Source organism: Aspergillus affinis (genome assembly GCF_023601865.1).
Source record: "Aspergillus affinis strain CMG 70 chromosome Unknown NODE_34_length_287566_cov_88_205910, whole genome shotgun sequence".
Taxonomy (NCBI): domain Eukaryota; kingdom Fungi; phylum Ascomycota; class Eurotiomycetes; order Eurotiales; family Aspergillaceae; genus Aspergillus; species Aspergillus affinis.
In genome coordinates, this window is record NW_026515815.1 from 99,539 (window position 1) to 120,980 (window position 21,442).

A 21,442-nucleotide genomic window follows, 5' to 3' on the forward strand; every position below is an offset into this window, starting at 1 on the left:
CAGCGAGAAAAAAAAGTAATAGGACCAGAAGAATTTCACAAGTGGAAAAAAAGAAAAAGAAACACTAGGACAGAGGGCAAAGAAAAGCAACGCAACCCACTCTGTTACTGTCTTTCATTCGCCCATTGTCCTACCCGGAACCCGGAGTCTCATCTGTCTTCGACAAACGGCCTTGCCTGCTTTTCTCTTACCTGGTCACGTTCAATCCACGGCCTTTCTGGGGTTCTGTCACCATCTGCAGTGAGAACGACGCTATCTCATCTCTCCCGTTTGTTCCAGGACACAGTCATTTCCACTCTCACCCACCACTCACCCCCTTGGCTTACGGTATCCGGCTTAAGGCATAACCCTACTTGACCTTGGTCTGCCTTGACACTTTCAGTACCGTCCCCGCTGGATCATTGTTGGATGCTCGGGACGATCAACTGGGATCCTGCAGCAATCCTGGCATGGAGTGCTCGTTCCGGCAAGACTGTGTTTCAGGGCCGTTTGCACCATGATTGTGGTCTATTAGTCGCTTCCGTTGCCTTCCCGTTGTTCCTCGATCCGTGAGTATACGGGAATAGTCCAGTGAGCCCGCACGCCGCGGACTTGATCGTTTTGTGGAAGAAAAAATTACCCTTTTCATTGTCTCCGTCCTGCAGGCTTAGCTTCCTTCCTTCCTTTGGGTGTACTTTTACCTGCCGCTCCGACTCGGTTGTTCGTTCCGTCTTTGAAGTGCGAGCGGTGCCACCCAAGGTTTGGGTATAGTGATATCCCCAAACCCTAATTTCGATTCCCTCGAAGATCCCCTGTCTGCCGTTTGTTCCTTCCTTTCCTATTTCGATTTCATATATATTTTTTTTCCATCTTTCTTTTATTTCTCAACATTGGTGCGTCTGCTTGACTCAGCCCTCCGTTGTTCAAAGTCTCGGGCAACGGCATACTTAAAAAGGAGGTGTGTGGTGCATTCCAAGTTCATTCGTTTTCATCTTCGAAAAAGGTTTCAGTTGCTAAGCAAGAAATTGCGTTTTGCTTTTTGTCAGATTGTATTCGATATTTGTCACCGTTGGGATTCTGGACTCCATTCTCCTTCCTGGTGGACTCATCGGAACCCTCCCCGCACCTTACCCTCTTGTTATGTCGCTGGTTATAGGACGCTGAAAAAGACGAACGAACAAACACCACACCTTCTTTTTGTCCATCATACGGCGCCAACAATGTCGACCTACTATGTGGGACCCTTCGGGCGTATGTTACCTGTGACCGACGGTCCTTCTTCGGAGCGAGAGCCTGATCGTCCGGCTAACTTGCCAGTTCCTGGAACAACCCATCCATACCAACTTCCACCACCTCGTGCTTCAGCGCCTTTGCAGTTCGGATCGGATCCTTTCCTGCACCAGCGGACCCAGGGAGAGAGAACCGACCTTGGAGGACCCCTATCCGGCCGTTCGCCGGCCCCCAGCCATCAGCCCGCAAATGAGCAACTGCCGTCAGTTAGCCAGCTGTTGACCCCGACGGCCCAGGACAGCCGACCATCGTCACCCTATCACCCCGTTGGTTTTGGATTCTACGCATCTCCGAATGGGGCCGCAGAACCCTCGCCATCGTATCGACATCATGATCCTGCCCCCGTCCTGACGCCGAACCGCAACGGAATTCCTGACCATCAACTCCATTCGGATCCTCTCCATCAACGTCACCCCGGTTCATTGCCTCCTCTCGCTCGTTTGTCTCCGCATAATCTGGGACGCGAGGCCTCAGTGAATCCGCCCAGCCAGGTCAACTCCCCCGTTCCTTCGTTCCCGCAGGGACTGTTTCATCCACATGGATTCCGGCATCTCGAGAGGGATCCTGAAGACAGCGGACTCCCCGATTCCCCTGACGCGAGAGTTTCGGCCGAGAACAAAAGCCCTACGTCAAATGTCCGTTCGCATGTGGTCGATGAGAGGTACATCGACGGAGAGGGGCTGTGCTATATCTACGCCGACGGGACTCGTTGTCCTAAGATCATTGACGGAGTCGCTGTGAACGCGAACTGGGGCATTACGAAGGCCGGGAAGCCGCGAAAACGACTCGCCCAGGCCTGTTTGACCTGTCGCGAGAAGAAAATCAAATGCCAGCCGAATCTTCCGAAATGCGACCAGTGCCAGAAGTCCGGCAGAGAGTGCCGGTTCGAGAGCGCGTGAGTATTCCTTGTGGAGATGAACAACGCCCCCTTTGAGTCTTCTCGGTGGGTTGGAATAGACAGTGCTTATCTCTGAAATTTGTTTAGACCTCGAGGTCATCGTGCAGCGACGAAGACCTCCCAACCGATAGGCCGATACGAAGGACGAGACAGTTTCTCCGCCGGAAGTCACCACTTTTCCGGCTCCTCTCATTCCATATACTCGATGGTCCGGGCCTCGGGAAGCTCGACTTCGCTCCCGAGGACCAACTCTCAGTCGCCTATATCTGACGGCTCGATGCTCACTCCTTCGGCGGTGGATAGCACCCATGACAGTGGGATGGACTACGAACATTACAGATTGAGAGGCCCAGGATCGAATCAGATCTCGGCAGGCGTCGAGGACCTGCCCAGACGTGTGGATGCTCAAGTGACTCCTGACTACTCTGACATTCTCACGGGGCTGAAAGACTTGGACCCGGAAGATCCGATCGCCTGCGACTGGAGAATTGATCCGTACGAAATGGATCCCGAGCTCACGCTTCATTACGTCGAAACCTACTTCACGTATGTGAACGATCGGATGTACTACATGTTCCCTCGAAGTCGATTCCTGCTGTGGCTTCGTTCGAGCCAGCCAAAATCCCTGGATGACCATATGCTTCTTTACTCGATGATGACCCTAGGATCGGTCTTCTCCGAGCGCCCCGACAGGGTGATAGCATTGAAGAGATACTCTCGCACGGCTCGATATGCCGTGGAACACAGCAGACACAGCCTCACCCTGCAGCTGGCTCAAAGTCGCATCATTATGAGTCTCTGGTATTATGCCATCGGGGCTCTTGTGAAGTCGTGGGATGCCGTCGGGGCTGCCGTGCGGACAGTCTGCGGACTACGGTACAATGTCGAGTTGGGTGGAGTTATTGTGGACCAAAGTCGAGAATGTGAATACGGTTTACATCCTCAGGCGTTGATCGAATGCCGACGTCGAACATTTTGGGTTGCTTTTCTGATGGACGTGAGTGTTCTTCAATATTTTGGTGTTTTGAACCTTTTGATATGGACATCAACTGACCGCATTTCTCTAAAACCAGCGCCTCTCGTGTTTCTATACCCCCTCGACCACCCTCATTTCCTCACAAACCGCCTACCTCCGATTACCTTGCCGCGAAGAGGTCTACGAAGCCCAGCAATACACGACCGTTCCGTACTTCCAAAGCTTTTTGAATCAACTTCCCTTGTCCCTCGAAGACGAGCTCTCGGGATTGAGTGCGATGGCACTCCTGATAGACATCTTGTCGTTGTGGGGAGAAGTTTCCGATCACGTCTTTCGATTGTCTTTGATTCCGGCCGAGGCCTACAGCAGGCTGTTCGGGGAGTTCCATGCCAATGTTGTTCGCCGGTCGGACGAGTGGGCTGCCAGACTGCCGGACCACTTGACCTTCACGGCCGTCAACATGGAACGCAGCATTCGAGCGAAGAAGGCCGATGCATTCATTTCCATACACCTCTTATACCATGCAACCTTGATGAAGCTGAATCGGCACGCCCGATTCCAAAATCTTCCGGACGGACTGGTGGATCGGTACATCCACGCAACCCGAAACCACGCGGTCGAGATTCTGCGGATCTCGGTGGCTCTCATGCGATATGCGGCCGACTACGAGTCTTCCCGGTCGGCTTTGGACCCCAATGTCTCTAAGGGAACCCTCCTCAACCCGTTTCTGGGGTACGTGATTCTGTCTGCGGTCGACGTGCTCAGCGCCGGCGGGTTGATCGTGGACCTTCCCGAGTGCATTCGCCTTATTGGCGGTGGCCTCGAAGTGATGCGCGAGCTGAGCCGGTTTTGGGCCAGCACCGTACCTCTCGTGGCCCTGATCGAGGCACGGCTGAATGCGATGGCCGAGGTGCCTTACCCGACACTAGAGTTGGAGGGCAAGATTGCCTTCCTTACGAAGAGTCTTTCCCTGGATAGTCAGATTCGCAGCAGCGTGCAGAAGCAGGAGTCCTCGGCCAATGAAGACCTCCTGTACGAAGAGATGCCGCGCGAACGGCTGTTCGTCGCTCTGGGGGTTGGGAACGTTCCCTTCTCGGAGGACAACATCCTCTGGGTCAGAGATCCCAGCTGAGACAACACTCTGGATAAGAGATCCTAGCTGAGAGCTACCAAATTTCCTGTTTTATCCTCATTTTGTTTCTTCTTTCGTGATCTGTTTATTTTAGCGATGTTGATGCCGTGTACCAAAACGAGGCCATTGCCGTCAACACTAGTAATGTATACCCGGGGATTTTCTTGTTCATTTGTGTGCGGTGGTGAGCCTCTATGAGTTTATTCTATTTGTCTATATTCTTGACCGGGAGTGATCCTGTGATGATATGATCTTGTGCTGAGCGCATTGTGACCTGTATCATATGGAGGGGAAGAAGGGATTGTATATCATGTTTATTGAGTACGTCATACACAAACTGTGCTGAGCACGTTTCAATTGCAATGAATTCTGTATTAAGGACATTATTCGAGCAAACACATATATCGTACTAGACACACCGTCTATACTGCTAGACATTATCAACTTGAATAAACTCCCCAGGATGATCACGGATAACTCTACGGACGCTAAAGCCGGCATTGCCGACGTCATCGGCGTGACGGGAAAAGAACGAGAAAATGAAAACGAAACGAAAAAAAAAAAACCAAAACCAAAAGAAACATCATCCCATGGATGCATAATCAATTCCTCTGGAGAGAAACACAGAAAGACAGAGAAAAAGGAATATGGCCTGTGGCATTCCCGACCGGATGAATTCCTGAATCTATTATTATTTCTTTCTTTTTCCTCCATTCTAGGTACCTACCGTACTAGTTAAAGCAAATCCCACCTCACCTCCGTCAAGGATCTCAAGGACCTCAAAGGAGCAACTCCTTTTCGGTCGGCAACCCATTCCCAAAGATCCGACCGGCAAACTTGCAGGGATGTCGCAATCAGACAACAGCAGCAGCTTCAGCGCCGACGACTTCATCACCGTCGGCAACCCCTCCGATCCAGCCGAGCGACCAAACCTCCCCAATGAGATGAACACCGCCAGCTCCAGCGCCTTCGACAACGATGAGAATCCCGACGCCTTCTCTCCCGAAGAAGATTCCTCCTACTACGCCCACCTAATGTCCTACCCCTCCTCGACCGAACCAGATTACTACGCCCTCCTCGGCCTCTCACGTACCCCGGCCCCCTCCGAATCGGAAATCCGGTCCGCTTTCCGTCAACGCACCCTCATCTTCCACCCGGATCATCAGCCCCCGCGGCTCCAGGCCCAGGCGGCGCGGTACTTCGATGCGTTGCGCGTCGCGTCGGATACGTTGCTGGATGAACGGAAACGCGAGGTTTATGATCTCTTGGGTGCCGAGGGCGTGAGGCGCGAGTGGGGGGTTCATGGCGCGATGGGGAAGAGGGGGGAGGCGAGTAAACAAAAGGATGGGACGGGTCAAGGGCAGGAGGTCGGGGTGAGAGCGATGAGTGGGAGGGAGTTTCGGGGGTGGTTTTTGGAAACGATGAAGAGGAGGGAGAGGAGGGCTGTGGAGGGGTTGGTTAATAGTCGGGTTTGTTTTCTCTCTCTTTCTCTTTTCTTTTATTACTTCTGGGGGTTTGGGATGGAGGTGTTTCATGATGTGTGGTGGATGGATGATGGATGAAGGATGGCTCTCAAGTGTATGGATGAATGGCTAATTGATTGACAGGGCTCGTTGACTCTAGGCGTTGATGCCTCATCGATGATTACGCTCGATGAGGAAGAGGAGATCGCTTACTTCGTCTTGGAAAAGCCGCGTCTGTCGAACTTTAGTCTGAAGTATTCGTTCAAGACACCGTTTCCGTCGCTGCGCGTCTTGCTCGGAGACGAGCAGAAAGAAGACGACGACGATGATGAGAATGACCTCTCCCCGGAGGACAAGGGAGCCGCGAAGTCAGCCGGCCATCTGCCCTGGGAGGAGAGTGTGGATATGACCATCCACACGGGCATTGCGGGTCAGCTCCAGCCCGTTTCCCGCAAGTATACCCTCACCATGGAGGACGACTCGGAGGAGGATCACGAGGTAGGGAGAGCGAGCCCACGGCACAGAGTACTCTGTTCGCACGGATGCTGACGATACGCAGGTTGCTGAGCCGCCGATCCTCGCTGCGCGAGACTTGACGCTGGGCGCGAGTGTCACTCGCGTCTTTGGAGACTTCGCCGACGCCAAGGGTATTCTTGGCTGGCGACCCTTCTCGTTCCTCAGTTACGCGGGCGCCTCGGCGACCGCGATGCTGTTGCCGGTGCCCTCGGTCGAAACGAGACTGGCCAAGGCTGTGCAGTTTGTGCCCGGCACGAAGCCGTTCCGGGTCAACTTGAGTGCCACGTTGTTGCACTCGGTTTACCGATGCCCTCCCGTCATGGGCGTGCAGGTAATCAGGGAGATTGGCGAGGGGAAGCACACCTTCTGTAACTGGTCGAGTGGCATCATTCCTTGGCCCGAGGTGCTGAAGGTGCTGCTGTCGCCGCTCGGGAATTTCGACATGGACGTGCACACGGCGCTCTACCCTGGCAATCCGGACAGTCGGTTCGAGTTCGGCTTCATGAGTCTGCCGAACTCGCCGCTGAACGCCGCCTCTCTGGACGATGACGTGGATGACACGGACGAGGAGGAAGACGAGGAGTACACGACGGTGCGCAAGAAGCAGACGGCCGAGGACAAGGCCGCCGAGTCGTGGCAGGCCGCCGTCTCGGCCAACCCGCTCACCACCGGCTTGACATTCAACTACGCGCGTAATCTGTTCTCCGGGAAACCGGCGACCGAAGTCGCGCGGTCGGAATGGAGCTCCGAGAACCACTATGCGGTGCCTGCGGTTGACGAGCCGCGAGGCGTTCGTCTGGAGATACAGAGCACCGTCGGCGTCGACCTCTCCGTTGGCTGGAATATCGAAGGAACGCGCCAGGTCGGCGAGCTGACCCGGATGGGACTGGGCGTCGGGTTGCAAGGAAATCGCGGCGTGGCTTTGACGGTCTCGTGGGGTCGACTGGGTCAGCGCATCCGGGTCCCTATCACGCTTCTCCCGCTCGAGGCGGCCAACATCGACCTCGCGGCGATGATGGTGCTGGTGCCGTTCGCGTCGTACTGCGCCTGGGAATTCGGGTTCATCCGTCCGCGAGACCGCAAGAATCGTCGGCGGGTGATCGCGCGGCGGCAGAAACAGCTGAAGAAGTCGATTCCCAAGAAGAGGGCCGAGAGTGCGCAGGCTATCGAACTGATGACCGAGCAGGTGCGTCGGCGACAGGCCAAGGAGGCGGACCAGAACGGTCTGGTTGTCACCAAGGCGGAGTATGGTCTTGATCCTTCTTCGAAGAAGGATCGTAAGGGTAGGGATCGGTTCAGCGGCTACGAGGCTGTCGACGTCACTATCCCGGTGGCTGCGTTGGTTGATCGCGGTCAGCTGGTGATTCCCAAGGACACGACCAAGGTAAGTTAGAACAAATCCCTGCACTATCAGTCCGGATGTACTTATGCTAACTCGACCCAGTTCCAAATACTCGGGTTCCATGATCCCGCACCGCTTTTGCCCAAGACGTTGAAGGTCTGGTATACATATCATGGCAAGGAGCATTACGTGGAGGCAAAGGATGCCGAGGGCATTGCCTGTCCGATGAGGACACATTTGCTTTGATTGATATTATATAGGACTTTTTCCTTGTTCTTTGGGGTTGGTGACTTGATGTTTGTATAATTATGACCCGTACTAGATACTCCTTTCTGCTGTTGTTTCTTAGCTTAGCATGACTTGCATATCGCCACTCTTGATTATGGATTGACTTGAATTGATTTATTAATTTTACGCGGATATTCTGCACAGATAAGTCAAGATATTCCTCAAACAAAGACTGTAGAAGATCCAGATGCCTTAGGAATCCGTCATATCTTTTGTGAAAGGCAAGCTCCGCAAATTTTGCTACAAGACAAAGATTCTAAGAATTAAATGAGATAGTTTATGAGATCAGCTGTAAATAACACATGGAATTAAAAATAAAAAAACCCATGGCATCTGAATCGTCTACAAAGCATTGTCGAGGCCATACTGCGTGCATAGGCCAGACTACGGCGCACTGCAGCGCTACCCGCGCAGAGAAAAAGCGGCGACTTCATCTCCGCCTTCGAGTTTCCTTCCATCTCCCCCATTCTATTTCCCCTCACTCCCATCCCACTTATTTCCCACTCTCCATAATGACATCCATTTCGGAGGGGCTTTTCAAATCCCTGCCGAAGCCGAAATACACCGGCGAGGATGAGGAGTTGCCGCAACACGCGCAGCCCCGTGGTCCGCGGGTCGTGGGCCCCGAGCAGATTGACGAGTCTCAAATTGTGTTAAGGGTGAGTTTCTCACCCCCCAGCCATCGGCCTTTTTACAGGTTGTTTTCGATGCAAAGAAGCTCTGAACTGACAAATGTGGTACGATCACAGAAAACCGGCCCTCCCCCCTATGGCAACCGTACCGGCTGGCGCCCCCGGGCCGCCGAAGACTTTGGCGACGGCGGCGCGTTCCCCGAGATCCTGGTCGCTCAGTATCCGCTCGACATGGGACGTAAGGGCAGCTCGTCGACGTCGAACGCGCTCACCGTGCAAGTCGACGCCGAAGGCAAGGTTAAGTACGATGCGATCGCCCGCCGCGGCCACGGCGACAACCGTATCGTGCACGCCTCCTTCAAGGATCTGATCCCCCTGCGCCAGCGGGTCGACATGGGCGAGATCTCGCTGGACCGACCGTCGGAGGAGGACGTGGCGGCGCAGATGGAGAAGACGAAGAACGCCCTGGCCAGTCTGGTGGATGGGGCTGTGGCCTCGCAGAAGCCCAAGAACGTCAAGGGTGGACAGCGCGCTGAGCCTACGTTTGTGCGCTACACGCCTGCCAACCAGATGGGTGACACCGATCGGAAGAATGATCGCATCATGAAGATCGTCGACAGACAGCATGATCCCATGGAGCCGCCTAAGTTCAAGCACAAGAAGATCCCCCGCGGTCCGCCTTCGCCGCCGCCCCCGGTCATGCATTCGCCGCCCCGGAAGCTCACCGCCGAGGACCAGGAGGCCTGGAAGATCCCGCCGCCCGTGTCGAACTGGAAGAATCCCAAGGGTTACACGGTGCCGCTGGATAAGCGTCTGGCTGCCGACGGTCGCGGGCTCCAGGATGTGACGATCAACGACAAGTTCGCCCAGTTTGCCGAGGCTCTGTTCACGGCGGACCGACACGCCCGTGAGGAGGTCCGACTACGTGCGCAGATGCAGCAGAAGCTGGCGGAGAAGGAGAAGGCGCAGAAGGAGGATCATCTGCGGGCGCTGGCCCAGAAGGCGCGTGCCGAGCGTGCTGGCAGCAGTCGACAGGACTCGCGGGCCGTGTCTCGCTCGCGGTCCCGCTCCCGCAGTGGCAGTCGCAGTCCGGCGTACTCCTCGCGGTCGAAATCGCTTAGCGAGGACGAGAGTGCTGCCCGGGCGCGGGAGCAGGCGCGTCGCGAGCGGCGACAGGATGCCGAGCGGCAGCTGCGTCAGTCACGTATGGGTACGGAGCGTCGTATTCAGACGATGGCGCGGGAGCAGAACCGAGATATCTCCGAGAAGGTGGCGCTGGGATTGGCCAAGCCGACGCAGTCCTCAGAGACCATGTACGACTCGCGTCTGTTTAACCAGACGAGTGGCATGGACACAGGATTCAACGAGGATAACCCTTACGACAAGCCTCTGTTTGCGGCGCAGGACGCCATCAACAGCATCTACCGACCGCGGGCCCAGGCAGACGCCGACGACGACGAGGGCGGCGAGGGTGAAATGAGCAAGATCCAGAAGTCCAGCCGATTCGAGGTGCTTGGAAAGGCGAAGGAGGGATTCCGAGGAGCGGCAGATGCCGAGGTAAGTCCCTCATATCTCTACACGGGTAGCAGGCCAGATAGCTAACGAAATCAAACAGGAACGTCAGGGCCCCGTTCAATTCGAAAAAGACACCACCGACCCGTTCGGCATCGACAGCATGATTGCCGACGTCACGGCCGGTGCTGGCCAGAAGCGCTACGGCATTCAGGAGGCCGAAGACCGGGGATCGAAACGCGCCCGAGTGGACGACGATTAAATTTTAATCGAATGATTGTGTTTTATTCCTATTTGCTCTATGTGGATTTGTCTATTGGGATGGTTTTGGTGCCGTGCATTGCGGGCGTTTGCAGTTTGGTATTCTTTTTCTTGTCTTGCCACCACCAACCAGGACAGGACTGTTATGTCAGATCGGAGGATTTTGAGGGTTTTATCTTTCATATTTATTTCTCCTGTACTAAATAAAGGAGATGGATGTAACCATAAACATAAGTAGGTCATCGGTAGTGGATCTTTGAGGTCACAATGTGATTAATCAAGAGAAACGTATGGATCGAGATTTCGTTGGGACTACGAAGTACGGTGTAGACTGTCGATGAGGGGAGGCATGCAGATGGATGCAGAATGACGATGATCGGATGATGACTGCCGATCGTCCGATGAACTGGTGGCAAGAATACCAAGAACACCCGAATAGACTTGGGGATGAAGAATGGAGATCATAAGATAGAGGAAGAGAGACAGAGAGAGGGAGAACTGTTCGGGTGACAATGCTGCCATAATCATCGCATCATCGCCATCTCATCTTCCTCTTTGTTCTCTCTTCTCCGTCTCCACTGTGTCTCCCTCTCTCTCCGTCTAAGTTCTCTCGTACTTCGAACTCCTAGTGTCTGACCTGCCTGTCTGCCTGTCTGTCTGTGCGTCAGCTTCTAACTTCCAACGCCCCTCCTACTGGTCGCCCCGGACTGCACGTCTCCAGTTCCTGGACTTTTGCCAAGGGGAGAGCGCCATGCAGCGGTGGCTCCTGTGTGTGACCGAGCGTACCTGACAACAGCCCATTTAGCTCGCACGACATCAGAGTGCGGGGAGAGCGCGACAGAGAGAGCAAAGAACCGAACCAACAGAAGAAACCAAGACAATCCAACCCGACTTCATTATCATCAATTTCATTGGACATGCCGGGCAGTATCAGCCAGCACGGGGCATTGGTCGGTAGCAGCGTTTAGCGCGGGCGATCCAGACTTAAACTGCAGCAGTTGATAAGGTCGGTGGAGACCCGTCGGTTAGGTAATTCTGTGAGTGATTGATTGATTGATTGATTGATTGATTTGATTGTCATGGTTTGATTCTTCGCGATGCGTTGGTCTGGGAGAGATAACTGGAAAGGTTGCATGGGGATGGGGATGGGTCTGTAAGGAGGAAACTGAAGTCGTCGCTGTCAAGCTTTTCATTTCGTTTCTTCTCTTTCCTTCCTTCTTTTCTTTCAGGTCCCTGTTGTAAAATTGGATTCAATTCTTTCTTTATCTTTTCCTTCTTTCTCTCCCTTCTTTGTCGGCATTTCCTGACCCACGAATCTTAGATTCCTTAATCAGCTGAAATCCCCGTTGAGTCACCCTGGGGTTTTTACTTAGATTGAGTGCCCTTTTCTGGTCGGAGGTTTTCTTATTTTCTGGATCATCGCGATCCTCATCCGCCTTGTCCTCTTCAGCTCTCTTGCGTGCTGGTCGGATTGCCTTGGTATCATTTCCCCGGGCAATGGCGTAACGAAGGGCGGTCGATGAACTACTCCTCCGACAGGCTTCATACGTCCCCCTTGCCAACGCGCGACATGCAAAGACGGAAGAAATTCTCCCTTTCTCGGTCCTCAGTTATTCACCATCCCAATCATATCCGGTGGTGAAGGTCATCAACGTGGTTTTTATTTCTTCCACTGGTGTTTCTACTTTTTTTCTTTTACTATCTACGGAGATTTCGACGGTTGGGAGGTGCGGTTTGTTCAAATATCAACTTGATCGGAGCTGCTTCGAGCAAGACTTGGTGTGGTTAATTGTGCTGTTTGTACGAGAGGAGATTGTTGGTCATAATCCTAGATCGCTCCGGTGCTGGTGTTGTTCGACGCCATGGACCAGTCGTTGTCACTCGTCTCGGCCCAGGTCCAGTTCATGGTGAGTTGTTCCCTCTCTCCTCTTGTTAGTTCTTGCAGTTGCGTATGAGTTCGTATGGCCGTCGCTAAACCGGCCTTATTGACAGGACGACCGATTAGCCTTGGTCCACATCCCGCTCGACCTATATCCGTATTTCTTGAACCCTATTCTTCAGGTGCTTTTCCATGAAGTGCCTTCGCTGGATGAAATTCGCGGCGAATATGGGGACGACGGCCAGACAGATCCGTCGCGACGTGCGCAGCCGGCGTTCTTGAACCTCTCGATCACTCCCGTCGAATGCTCCATCATGTGCCCGCGGCAGCTGGCGAACCAGTACTTTGCTCCGCTGGTCGAACGCTTTGTGAATACCAGCTCGTCCTCACAGAGTCGGCCGTCCATTAGCCAGGACGATTTCATTGCGATGCAGGTGTACGGGGAAGGGCTGGAAGCGGGCCAGCGAGTGCTGGAGTTGACGAGCCCTCTGGCCATGGCAGGAATGTATGAGGATCCTGGTCTTCTAGAGTCTTAGAATTGTGCTAACATTTTCAGATCCATCTTTTTCATCTCCACCTACTTCGCCGATTATATCATCGTGCCTCTTCGCAGCAAGGCACACGTCATCAAAGCCCTGGAGAAGCGAGGCTTTCAATTCGAGATGTCGACCGAAGCATTTACTATCAGCAACAACCAGGCGCAATCAAATAGCTTATTTAGTCCCACATCTTCGCGTTCATCGAGTAGTCTCGGTTCTCCGCCAGCGACGCCTCCACCCTCGTCTCTCGATGAACTGCAGACGCGCACCTTTTCCTCTCTCCGCAGGAACCACATTGTCCCTAGCGTTGACAAATCTCTTCGTCTGGTCCAATGTGCCGCTCATCACCCCTACAGCAGCGAAGCCAGCTCCATCTCCATCCTTCGTGAAGCACTGACCGTGGTCCTCGTCGTGGACAAGCCGCGATTCCTCTCGTTGACTCTCACGGCCGCCGACCCGGCCGCATCTCTTCTACTCGAAAAGCGCCTACTCCCGCGCTTCTCCCGCGACCCGACATCTAACGGCGACTCCGACGAAGAAACCAGTCTCCTCCTCGGCTCGAAAGAGGAGATCCTCGTCCCTATCATGCTCGACCTACGCAGCCTCCCCTTAGAAGCCACGGGCATCGTCTGCGGCGTCGCCGGGCGCCTCGCAGACGCCACGCGACGTGACGATTTCACCGACTCATCGACCATCCTGTCGCAATCGTTCAACGGCAGCTCGTCGATCGATAGCTCCTTTAAGCACTTTCTCTCGTCCAGCGTCGGGTCCGGCGGGCCGGTGAAATCGCTTAGCCCTAGTTTCGGGCGTCGCAGTCTTCACGGATCCACGAATCCGCCTACCCATCGTCTGCAGCCAGATTTGGATTCCGCTGTTGATGCAGTGGAGATTAGCTTTTTGAGTACGGCTCGCGCGGGGACTATTATTGTTGGTGAGCACGAGCTGAATCGCGCGGTCGATGCTCTAGAGAAGAGTCAATGGACGAGAGATGAGTGAGATGGAGGTAGAGTGTTTCTCAGATGTGGGGTTTGCTCTCCGCAGTATGGTTTTCACGATATACGACTGAGTAGACCATATCTTCTCTATGCCCTTGTCAGGTACATTTCTTCTTCTTTGGGAGGTACGAATTGCGGGATATTTGGCATTGCATGAAAAAAAAAGTTCTTTTTGGTTACGTGGGAATCAGATACCATGTTTGTTTCTTTTCTTTCGTTTTTTTCTTTTCTTTCGTTTCCTTCTTTTATGATCGCATTTTCTTTCAATTTACTTTATACTTATATTTCTGCGTTAACAAGAAAGAAGAGAGAACGACAACAGAGCAGCTAACAGCTATAGCGAATTGGATTGAAATTGTGATTGATTATGAATACTTGGATGTCATTGCAGCGGGGTTTGCAGTTTTTGTACCTACCTCCTATTTATCTACTTACCTATCTTTCTATTCATGTATAGCAATGGAGCTCTGATTTACGGAATATGATCATCATTCTATATTCCATTTGAGGCAGAGTCCTGGAGGATGACCGGACTTACGTGTACGGAGTACTTACGGTGTACACCGTGGATCCTCGAAGGATTCATTTGGTCTACTGAGGTCAATGTACATGACGCTGTTGGTGAAGTTCATTAAATGTGGGTAGACGGTGCTCGGGGTTAGGATTTAAGGATTTATCTCCATTTGTGTCCTCACTCCCAAGGACTTATAAGATACGAGCTAAGGGATGTATGTTGGATGAGATTGTCTAGGTCTACATGCTACAGCATACCTACATTCATATTTATAATTCGTCTGCGATTGATAACCTAATAGACACAAATTGAACCAACGCTACAAATACTACCAGGCAATGGAACCTCCTAAGCCGCAAACCCTGACGGGCAAAATCGCCATTGTCACCGGCGCATCGCGAGGTATTGGCGCTGGCATCGCTTTGGATTTGGCGGAACGGGGCGCGAGAGTAAGGCCCTGCTTCATGACTATACTACCACATGCTTCGGAGTACAGGCTCAACTAACAAAAATTCAGGTCGCAATCACATACACCTCCAACAGCAGCACCGCCCTCGCAACCAGCCTCGTCAACCAAATCAGTTCCCTCCCAAATCACACCACCACCTCATCCACAACTCCATCTCCAGCCATCGCTATCGCCATCCAAGCCGACCTCACCATCCCCACCTCCGCCTCACACATCATCACCACCACCCTCTCTGCCTTCCACACCTCCACCATCGACATCCTCGTCAACAACGCCGCCGTATCCACGCCTTCCCCATTACCCAACATTACCCCGACAACTTACGGTGATACATTCAACCTGAACGTCCTTGCGCCGATTCTTCTCACGCAAGCTATCTTGCCTTACCTCCCATCCCAAAAACACACCCCAAGAGAGTCAAGAGCCGGAGGAGCAGGCGGCCGAATCATCAACATCAGCTCCGTCGCCTCCCGCAGCGGCTTCAATAATCTCTCCCTCTACAGCTCCTCCAAATCCGCCCTGGAAGGGTTAACCCGCTGCTGGGCCACCGAGCTCGGCGCGGGCGGACACACCGTGAACGCGGTGAACATAGGCCCTGTGCAGACGAACATGTTGGATGGGATCGATCAGGGGTTGGTGAGGAGACAGGTCGAGGAGACACCGGCGGATGGTGGACGGATTGGGGAGATTAGGGATGTTACTCCGGTTGTGGGGTGGCTTTGTGCCGAGGAGTCGAGGTGGGTTACGGGGCAGGTTGTTTCGGTGAGTGGGGGGTGGAGGATGTATTGATTTCTATTCTCAGGTATGGAGTAGAGAGACCTGGTACCTTGTATCTACTCAGTAGCGACTTTACGCTACGAGGTCGATTTAGAACTGCTGATAGGTAGGTAATGACTGGGAACAACCAAAAGATGCATTTCCCTCAAGCTACCCATATAGTCTACCTCCAGTATAAAGAGCACGATGGTTTGGTGATTGTCCACGCGAGATCCAGAGCCTCTAGCACCTCATCTGGCAGCGGTCCCTTTTCGAGGTCGTCTAAATTACTCTTCAACTGGGCTAGCGAGCTGATTCCAATCACGATTCCATCATTGCCATCCTGGACCCGCAGCTGACTGTGGTGGACGAGCCATCGAAACGCGATCTCCAACAGCGTCAACCCGAGCCGGTCCGCGACCGGTTGGATGACCTTCAACGCCTCGAAGTTGACATCTTTGAAGTACCGTTCGCGGTACATGGCCCCGACCACCGGATCCGAGGTGGAATACCGCCCGCCATCATCGGGGATCTCCTTGCTCTGGTACCGCCCACTCAACACCCCTCCAGCCAGGGGGTTGTACACGAGCAGCTCCAGGCCGTATTTCCGACAACAAGGCACCAGCTCCTCCTCCATGGCCCGCGTCAGGCAGTTGTACATGGCCTGATAGATCGTGGGCTTGATCCAGCCCTTCTGGTCCGCGATGGTCCAGAGCTCGGCGACCTCCCACGCGGCGTAGTTGCTGAGGCCCAGTTGTCGGAACTTGCCCTCTTCGTACAGCTCGTTGCACGCCTCCAGCGTTTCCTGGAACGGCGTTGCCCGGTCGGGCGCATGCAGGTAGAAGATATCGACGCTGTCCGAGCCTAGCTCGTTCAGACTCTTGGTGAGATTTTCCTTGACGATCGCTCTAGCGTGGTCACCCGCCTGATAGGGATACCATTTGGTGGCCAGTTTCAAGCCTCGATCACGCCACCCGGTACGTCTGGTCCAGCCTTCTTGGTGGCCCCCGACGTAGGTCCGCGCGGTGTCGACTTCGTGGTACCCTCGAGACTGGAGATAGTCTAGGCATTCGTTGAATTCGTCGAGAGATGTGATTCGGGAGCCGTATGATTCGGTTCCGTCGGGGCCAAATGTGAGAAGACCGAGACTGACACGAGGTCTCTTCCAGGATTCTCCGTTGGTCATCGTGGCGTTGATTGCCTAGAATGGGATATAGTGTGTATAAGGGGTGGTTGGATTGAAAAGAGGCAAGGGTTGATATACTGAATGTTGACCAACACTTCGCTTTCCACCCGTCGATAACGATGGCAATGACAAGAGCTTATATCACTTCGTAGGGAACATGCGAGACACATCGTACTACGGCACCCGATCCGAGGATCTAGACAGTACCCAAATGGTAAAAATGGTAAAAATATCCGGTGCAGGTTGTCATTCGTAAGTTTTTACTGCGGGGAAGCCTGACCTTCGGGAGCTGGCGATCCCTTGTCTCTCCGTCCCCACTGCTGGGGAGAATCGTATGTACTCAGTATACATGCCATTCAAGGCAATGAAAATGAGACCCCCTTCCAGCATGTCGGACACGAATCCGTGCTCGTATAGAGGCGATATTTATACATGCCTCCTGTTCAGGTTTATCCGTACCATAGTCTTCCGCGACCTCACCCAACACATCTACACTATTGCTCGTATCCCAATCCTTCCGTATCATGTCTTCCGTTGATCCCAGCGCGCTGAGCGAGGTCAAAGTGACCGACCGGTTTGATCTCAGCAACAAAAACTTCCTCATCACCGGCGGCGGCCGAGGGATTGGATTCGCCTGCGCGAAAGCCATCGCCCAACTGGGCGGGGGTATTGCAGTAATCGACACCGCGACCGAACCGGTAGAAGAGTTCCACAGTCTCCAGGCACGTTACAACGTCAAGACATTCTATACCCAAGGGGACGTGACGTATCAGGCATCTCTCGAGAGCGCGTTCGCCCGCTCCCTGCACGCCATGGGACAGCTGCACGGCGGGTTAACCGCAGCGGGCATCGTCGGAGACACGCCATTACTCGAGGCTGACTGGGAGCTCACGCAGCGGACGCTGAACGTGAACGTCCTGGGAACGTATTGGACGATGAAGCTCCTCGCGCAACATCTAGTCGAATCTAAAAACCAGGGCAGTATCGTTGCCATCTCCAGTGTCAACGGTCAGGGATTTTACGTCCCCGTGCAGCCCCAGTCGGCGTATAATGCTAGCAAAGCAGCTGTCAAGGGCTTGGTGGGTCCTCTTGCTGGGGAACTCGGTCAGTATGGGATTCGAGTCAACAGTATCTCACCGGGTAAGTGAATCGAAACGGATCTCTGGTTTGTTAGGTTCTAGTATGTCGTTAACAGGTGGAGGCTTGAGTAGGCGCCATTATGACCCCTCTTCTCGCGCGCTTGCAAGGAGAGAAGCGAGTCACGCTGGACTGGTACAGGGAGGGGGCACCGCTTCAACGACTAGGTGTCCCGGAGGACTTGACGCCGATGGTGTGCTACCTACTCAGCGACGCCGCTGCTTTCACAACGGGTGCAGACATGCTGGTTACCGGTCAGTTTATTAGGTTTACTTGAGTAGATTCCTTGTGGAGATGCTAACCCCATGATAGGTGGCTTGCATGCAGGCTCGGCTCGGAAATGAGACAGATATTATTTATTTTTTGCACAGTGAGCTCTGTCGGGGGGTTCATGGGTCCCTACACGCTGCAAAAACTTCTCAATATAGTTCTCATTAGCACAACTCGAGGTATCATTAAGACAAAGTGCATTCATCTACAACGAGTATATATATCGCAATTCTATCAGTAGTAGCACAGGTAGTTCACTCGACAGCAGCTTTCAAGATTGTGTTAGTAGATGATATTTGCATATATAAAGCCATTGACTCCGATTCTTGGATTCCATCCCACCCCTGCGAGACTATATTCAAGGAACTTGGCAGAGATATGCAAAATGAATATGTAAATCTGATAGCTCCACTTCATCCACCAATACCTATATTAAAGGTACAGTGTTTAACTACCTTCTCAGAGGTATTTCACTCAAGTTAGGGTCGGTCATACTAGGCAGACTGGTTAGATAGAAATCGAATTATCATCACAAGACCACGGCCGCTGCCCCCCAGCCCCCCAACTTCCCTATACCCATCCCTAATGTTGACCACAGCCCCATAAGTCCCTGAAACCATGATAAAGCAACCAAATGCAATGACAAAACAACTCCAACACAACATGAACGTCCATCGGATTCTCTCCGACCTCCCCTGTAAGCGAAGGCGAGTCCCCCAGTTATCGTAAAGCCACATACAGCCCATCGGCTGGAGGGACAGAAAAGATCCAAACAACACCCCGATCAAGGATACTATATCGTTGAAAACGGGAATCGCACTGGCGATGATGTAGGGGATTATGGAGATGCTGAATGTACAGGCTAACCAGGCGCACCAGTGGGGGACGGAGTTTTTGGTTCAATGCGGTGATCCGTGCAGGAAGCGGATGATGTATTTGGCGGCGAGCTTGGAAGAAAAAGGGCATGGGTTAACAGTTCCAGACACGGGGTAGATAGGTAATAGGTAGGTAGGAGAGAATGCAATGTCTTACATGGACGAATAGAAACGTGCTAACCACAAGTCCCGGCAGAGCAAAGCCATAGCAAACCCTCTTCATCAGTAACCCAGCCGACCCAAGAGCCGGCGAAGCGACATACGAGCCGCAGTAATAGTAAACCGTGATGCCGACGGCGAGATACAGGACCGTGACGCCCGACTGACAGATCAGCAGCGATCGAGTATAGTGATGAGGATTGCGCATCTCAGATACAATGGCGAAGAAACCCGGGGTGCCGGCGTAGGCATTTAAAATAGCGGCCACCGCGGAGATGGCCTCGGGAAAGCTCGGAGAATTGCTGGTGAGTTGGAAGTCGGATTCCCAGGGCTGAGTCTGGGAAACGGTAGAGGGTCGGCCTTGGAGGCCCACAGAGATGGTCAGGACAATAACTATATAAGAACAAATTTAGCATCATCGGCATCATCAGTAATCCCCAATGTGAATGCTTTTTTCGCGGCCATCAGTTGATTGGCCAAAATAGAAATAGAAATCTTACTGGATGTAATGATGAACATGACTCCAACCCATGCAAGCCAACTGATGCGAGAAAGGGTCCGGATACTACCCAGAAGAAAGGCCGCAACAGTAGCCACAGCAACAAAGATAGCCGTACATGCTCCGTGAAGAGACATAGCATTCAAGGCGATTGAAATGGTCAACAGACCCGAGGATAATTCTGCCAGGACGCCCGAACAACATTTGCCCGACATCATCAATATTGTAGACAGAGGGATGTCGGAGCTTGAAGACTCCAATCATGTAGTTTGACCAAGTGGTGATCACGGCCATGACAACGAGGACAATGACGCCTGGTATCATACCAAGCGTATCCAAGCTGGCTGGGATGGACAGAACCCCGAGACCGATCTGGGTCTTCGTCATGACCGCAACGGCTCCAAGCCATGTCACCTAGTAGAGATAAGGTCAGTTCAGTTTTAATTTCAATAGGCCGTTGCAGGGGAGGAGTTGGAGATTGCATGACGCAAGACTGGGAAAAAAGCTTTAGATAAGTTCAAATAAATTGCGATAGTTGGGTCCATCCTCGTTGATCTCGCCAAAAACAGCATCAGCGGGTTGCATTTCTCCATGCTGCAGGCGACCTGGATCTACAATATCATCATATTTTTTCTTGGTCATCTCGGTCATTTTAGGATTGAACTGCAGGGAGTAGAGGATTCAACTGTTTACTTAAAGCAAGATAATTGAGAACTATAGAAGGAAGTCTTCGTGGATGTTGGATAGCCACATGAATGTCAGTTCTAAGAACCAGACAGAAAGTATGGTGCAAATGTGTTTATCAGAGAGGGAAGCAACGGGCTTTTATAGAAGGCATTCGGTTCCACATCCGAGTGAAACTGATGATATTTCGGGAATATCCCGAGTTGCATACGCCATGCAAGATCTACCCCGGTAACATAACCCCGAGAAGCGGGGAAACATGGGCCGGGCCACAGGGTTGGGCGCTATAGGTGGATCAAGTCTGGGGAAGATAGAAAGTAAACGGCGGATGATGATAGACGTCGGGAATTCTCCCGATGATAGAAAGAGACATGGTGACGCGTCTACGGACTATGTAAACAATTCCTTCAGCGTGCATCGGATCTACGAGAACCAATTGTGCACCGACTGACTAGCTACGTCAAGTTGAATGGAGCTGATATATAGACCATATTCTACATTAGGGATACTAGCACTCACTAACGCTATAACATAACAATTAATGATCGTTTAGAGATGAAGGGCAGATTTATCCGGAATAGAAGGGACTGTCACCTTTGCTATGATCAATTGGCAGATAATAAGAATTGGTAAGAGGAGAGAACTCACTTACTTTCTTTAAATTTGCGTTCACCGTATAATCTGTAGTGACTGACCGACTAGCTACTGCCTACGTTCGTCCTGTGTGCATTGTTTCACTTGTAGTAGTTGCATACTATTTCTACAACGTAGGGAAAGATATCGGGTGTAGAGAATGAATGTGGTAAATGAGATAATGAATTTTTACTAGGACATGCGGTGATCATGCACAGGGAATAAGCAGAGAATACGTAGGGAGTGAAGTAGAACTAAATAACTTACAGTAGGGAATTGTTAGATCGTAACTAAGATAGTAAAATTACTTTTTCCCTCTTCTTCTATCTTCTTATCCTATTTATCCTCACATCTTTCTGTTTTAAAGCCGTTCATGGCCTATTTTATTGTCGGTTCCTGCCGTACGTTTGGCAGATTGCGTACATAGTATGTATGTACATAGTTGCTATCCCTTGAGACACACTTCATTCAAAGTGAAATCCCATGAGACAAACCGGTATAGTCAGGCTGGCATAATACAACAACTTTTTATCTACTAATGTATTTTCTCAACTTATA

General features: G+C 52.4%; 8 protein-coding genes across 8 annotated transcripts; 6 read left to right on the top strand and 2 right to left on the bottom strand.

Moving 5' to 3' along the window:
- Window positions 1-1,199: 1,199 nt before the first annotated feature.
- On the top strand, window positions 1,200-4,275 carry KD926_006476 (uncharacterized protein; the record flags this gene model as incomplete). Its single annotated transcript, XM_053099464.1, has 3 exons — window positions 1,200-2,164; window positions 2,255-3,164; window positions 3,241-4,275. The coding sequence occupies 3 exons, from the start codon at window positions 1,200-1,202 to the stop codon at window positions 4,273-4,275; spliced, it is 2,910 nt and encodes a 969-aa protein (XP_052956733.1).
- An 845-nt stretch (window positions 4,276-5,120) lies between these two features.
- On the top strand, window positions 5,121-7,842 carry KD926_006477 (molecular chaperone; the record flags this gene model as incomplete). Its single annotated transcript, XM_053099466.1, has 4 exons — window positions 5,121-5,648; window positions 5,883-6,236; window positions 6,298-7,638; window positions 7,699-7,842. The coding sequence occupies 4 exons, from the start codon at window positions 5,121-5,123 to the stop codon at window positions 7,840-7,842; spliced, it is 2,367 nt and encodes a 788-aa protein (XP_052956734.1).
- Window positions 7,843-8,396: 554 nt separating this feature from the next.
- On the top strand, window positions 8,397-10,290 carry KD926_006478 (SKIP/SNW domain-containing protein; the record flags this gene model as incomplete). The annotated part of the gene is made up of 3 exons (XM_053099467.1): window positions 8,397-8,543; window positions 8,634-10,073; window positions 10,132-10,290. 3 exons carry the CDS (start codon window positions 8,397-8,399, stop codon window positions 10,288-10,290), a joined length of 1,746 nt encoding a protein of 581 aa, XP_052956735.1.
- Window positions 10,291-12,151: 1,861 nt separating this feature from the next.
- Window positions 12,152-13,703, top strand: KD926_006479 (ACT domain-containing protein; the record flags this gene model as incomplete). The annotated part of the gene is made up of 3 exons (XM_053099468.1): window positions 12,152-12,196; window positions 12,282-12,673; window positions 12,725-13,703. The coding sequence occupies 3 exons, from the start codon at window positions 12,152-12,154 to the stop codon at window positions 13,701-13,703; spliced, it is 1,416 nt and encodes a 471-aa protein (XP_052956736.1).
- An 851-nt stretch (window positions 13,704-14,554) lies between these two features.
- On the top strand, window positions 14,555-15,474 carry KD926_006480 (SDR family NAD(P)-dependent oxidoreductase; the record flags this gene model as incomplete). Its single annotated transcript, XM_053099469.1, has 2 exons — window positions 14,555-14,665; window positions 14,734-15,474. The coding sequence occupies 2 exons, from the start codon at window positions 14,555-14,557 to the stop codon at window positions 15,472-15,474; spliced, it is 852 nt and encodes a 283-aa protein (XP_052956737.1).
- A 151-nt stretch (window positions 15,475-15,625) lies between these two features.
- Window positions 15,626-16,627, bottom strand: KD926_006481 (aldo/keto reductase family protein; the record flags this gene model as incomplete). Its single annotated transcript, XM_053099470.1, has 1 exon — window positions 15,626-16,627. One exon carries the CDS (start codon window positions 16,625-16,627, stop codon window positions 15,626-15,628), a length of 1,002 nt encoding a protein of 333 aa, XP_052956738.1.
- A 524-nt stretch (window positions 16,628-17,151) lies between these two features.
- KD926_006482 (SDR family NAD(P)-dependent oxidoreductase) lies at window positions 17,152-18,108 on the top strand (the record flags this gene model as incomplete). The annotated part of the gene is made up of 3 exons (XM_053099471.1): window positions 17,152-17,767; window positions 17,839-18,018; window positions 18,077-18,108. 3 exons carry the CDS (start codon window positions 17,152-17,154, stop codon window positions 18,106-18,108), a joined length of 828 nt encoding a protein of 275 aa, XP_052956739.1.
- An 895-nt stretch (window positions 18,109-19,003) lies between these two features.
- Window positions 19,004-20,218, bottom strand: KD926_006483 (uncharacterized protein; the record flags this gene model as incomplete). The annotated part of the gene is made up of 4 exons (XM_053099472.1): window positions 19,004-19,461; window positions 19,569-19,633; window positions 19,686-19,981; window positions 20,135-20,218. 4 exons carry the CDS (start codon window positions 20,216-20,218, stop codon window positions 19,004-19,006), a joined length of 903 nt encoding a protein of 300 aa, XP_052956740.1.
- Window positions 20,219-21,442: the final 1,224 nt, after the last annotated feature.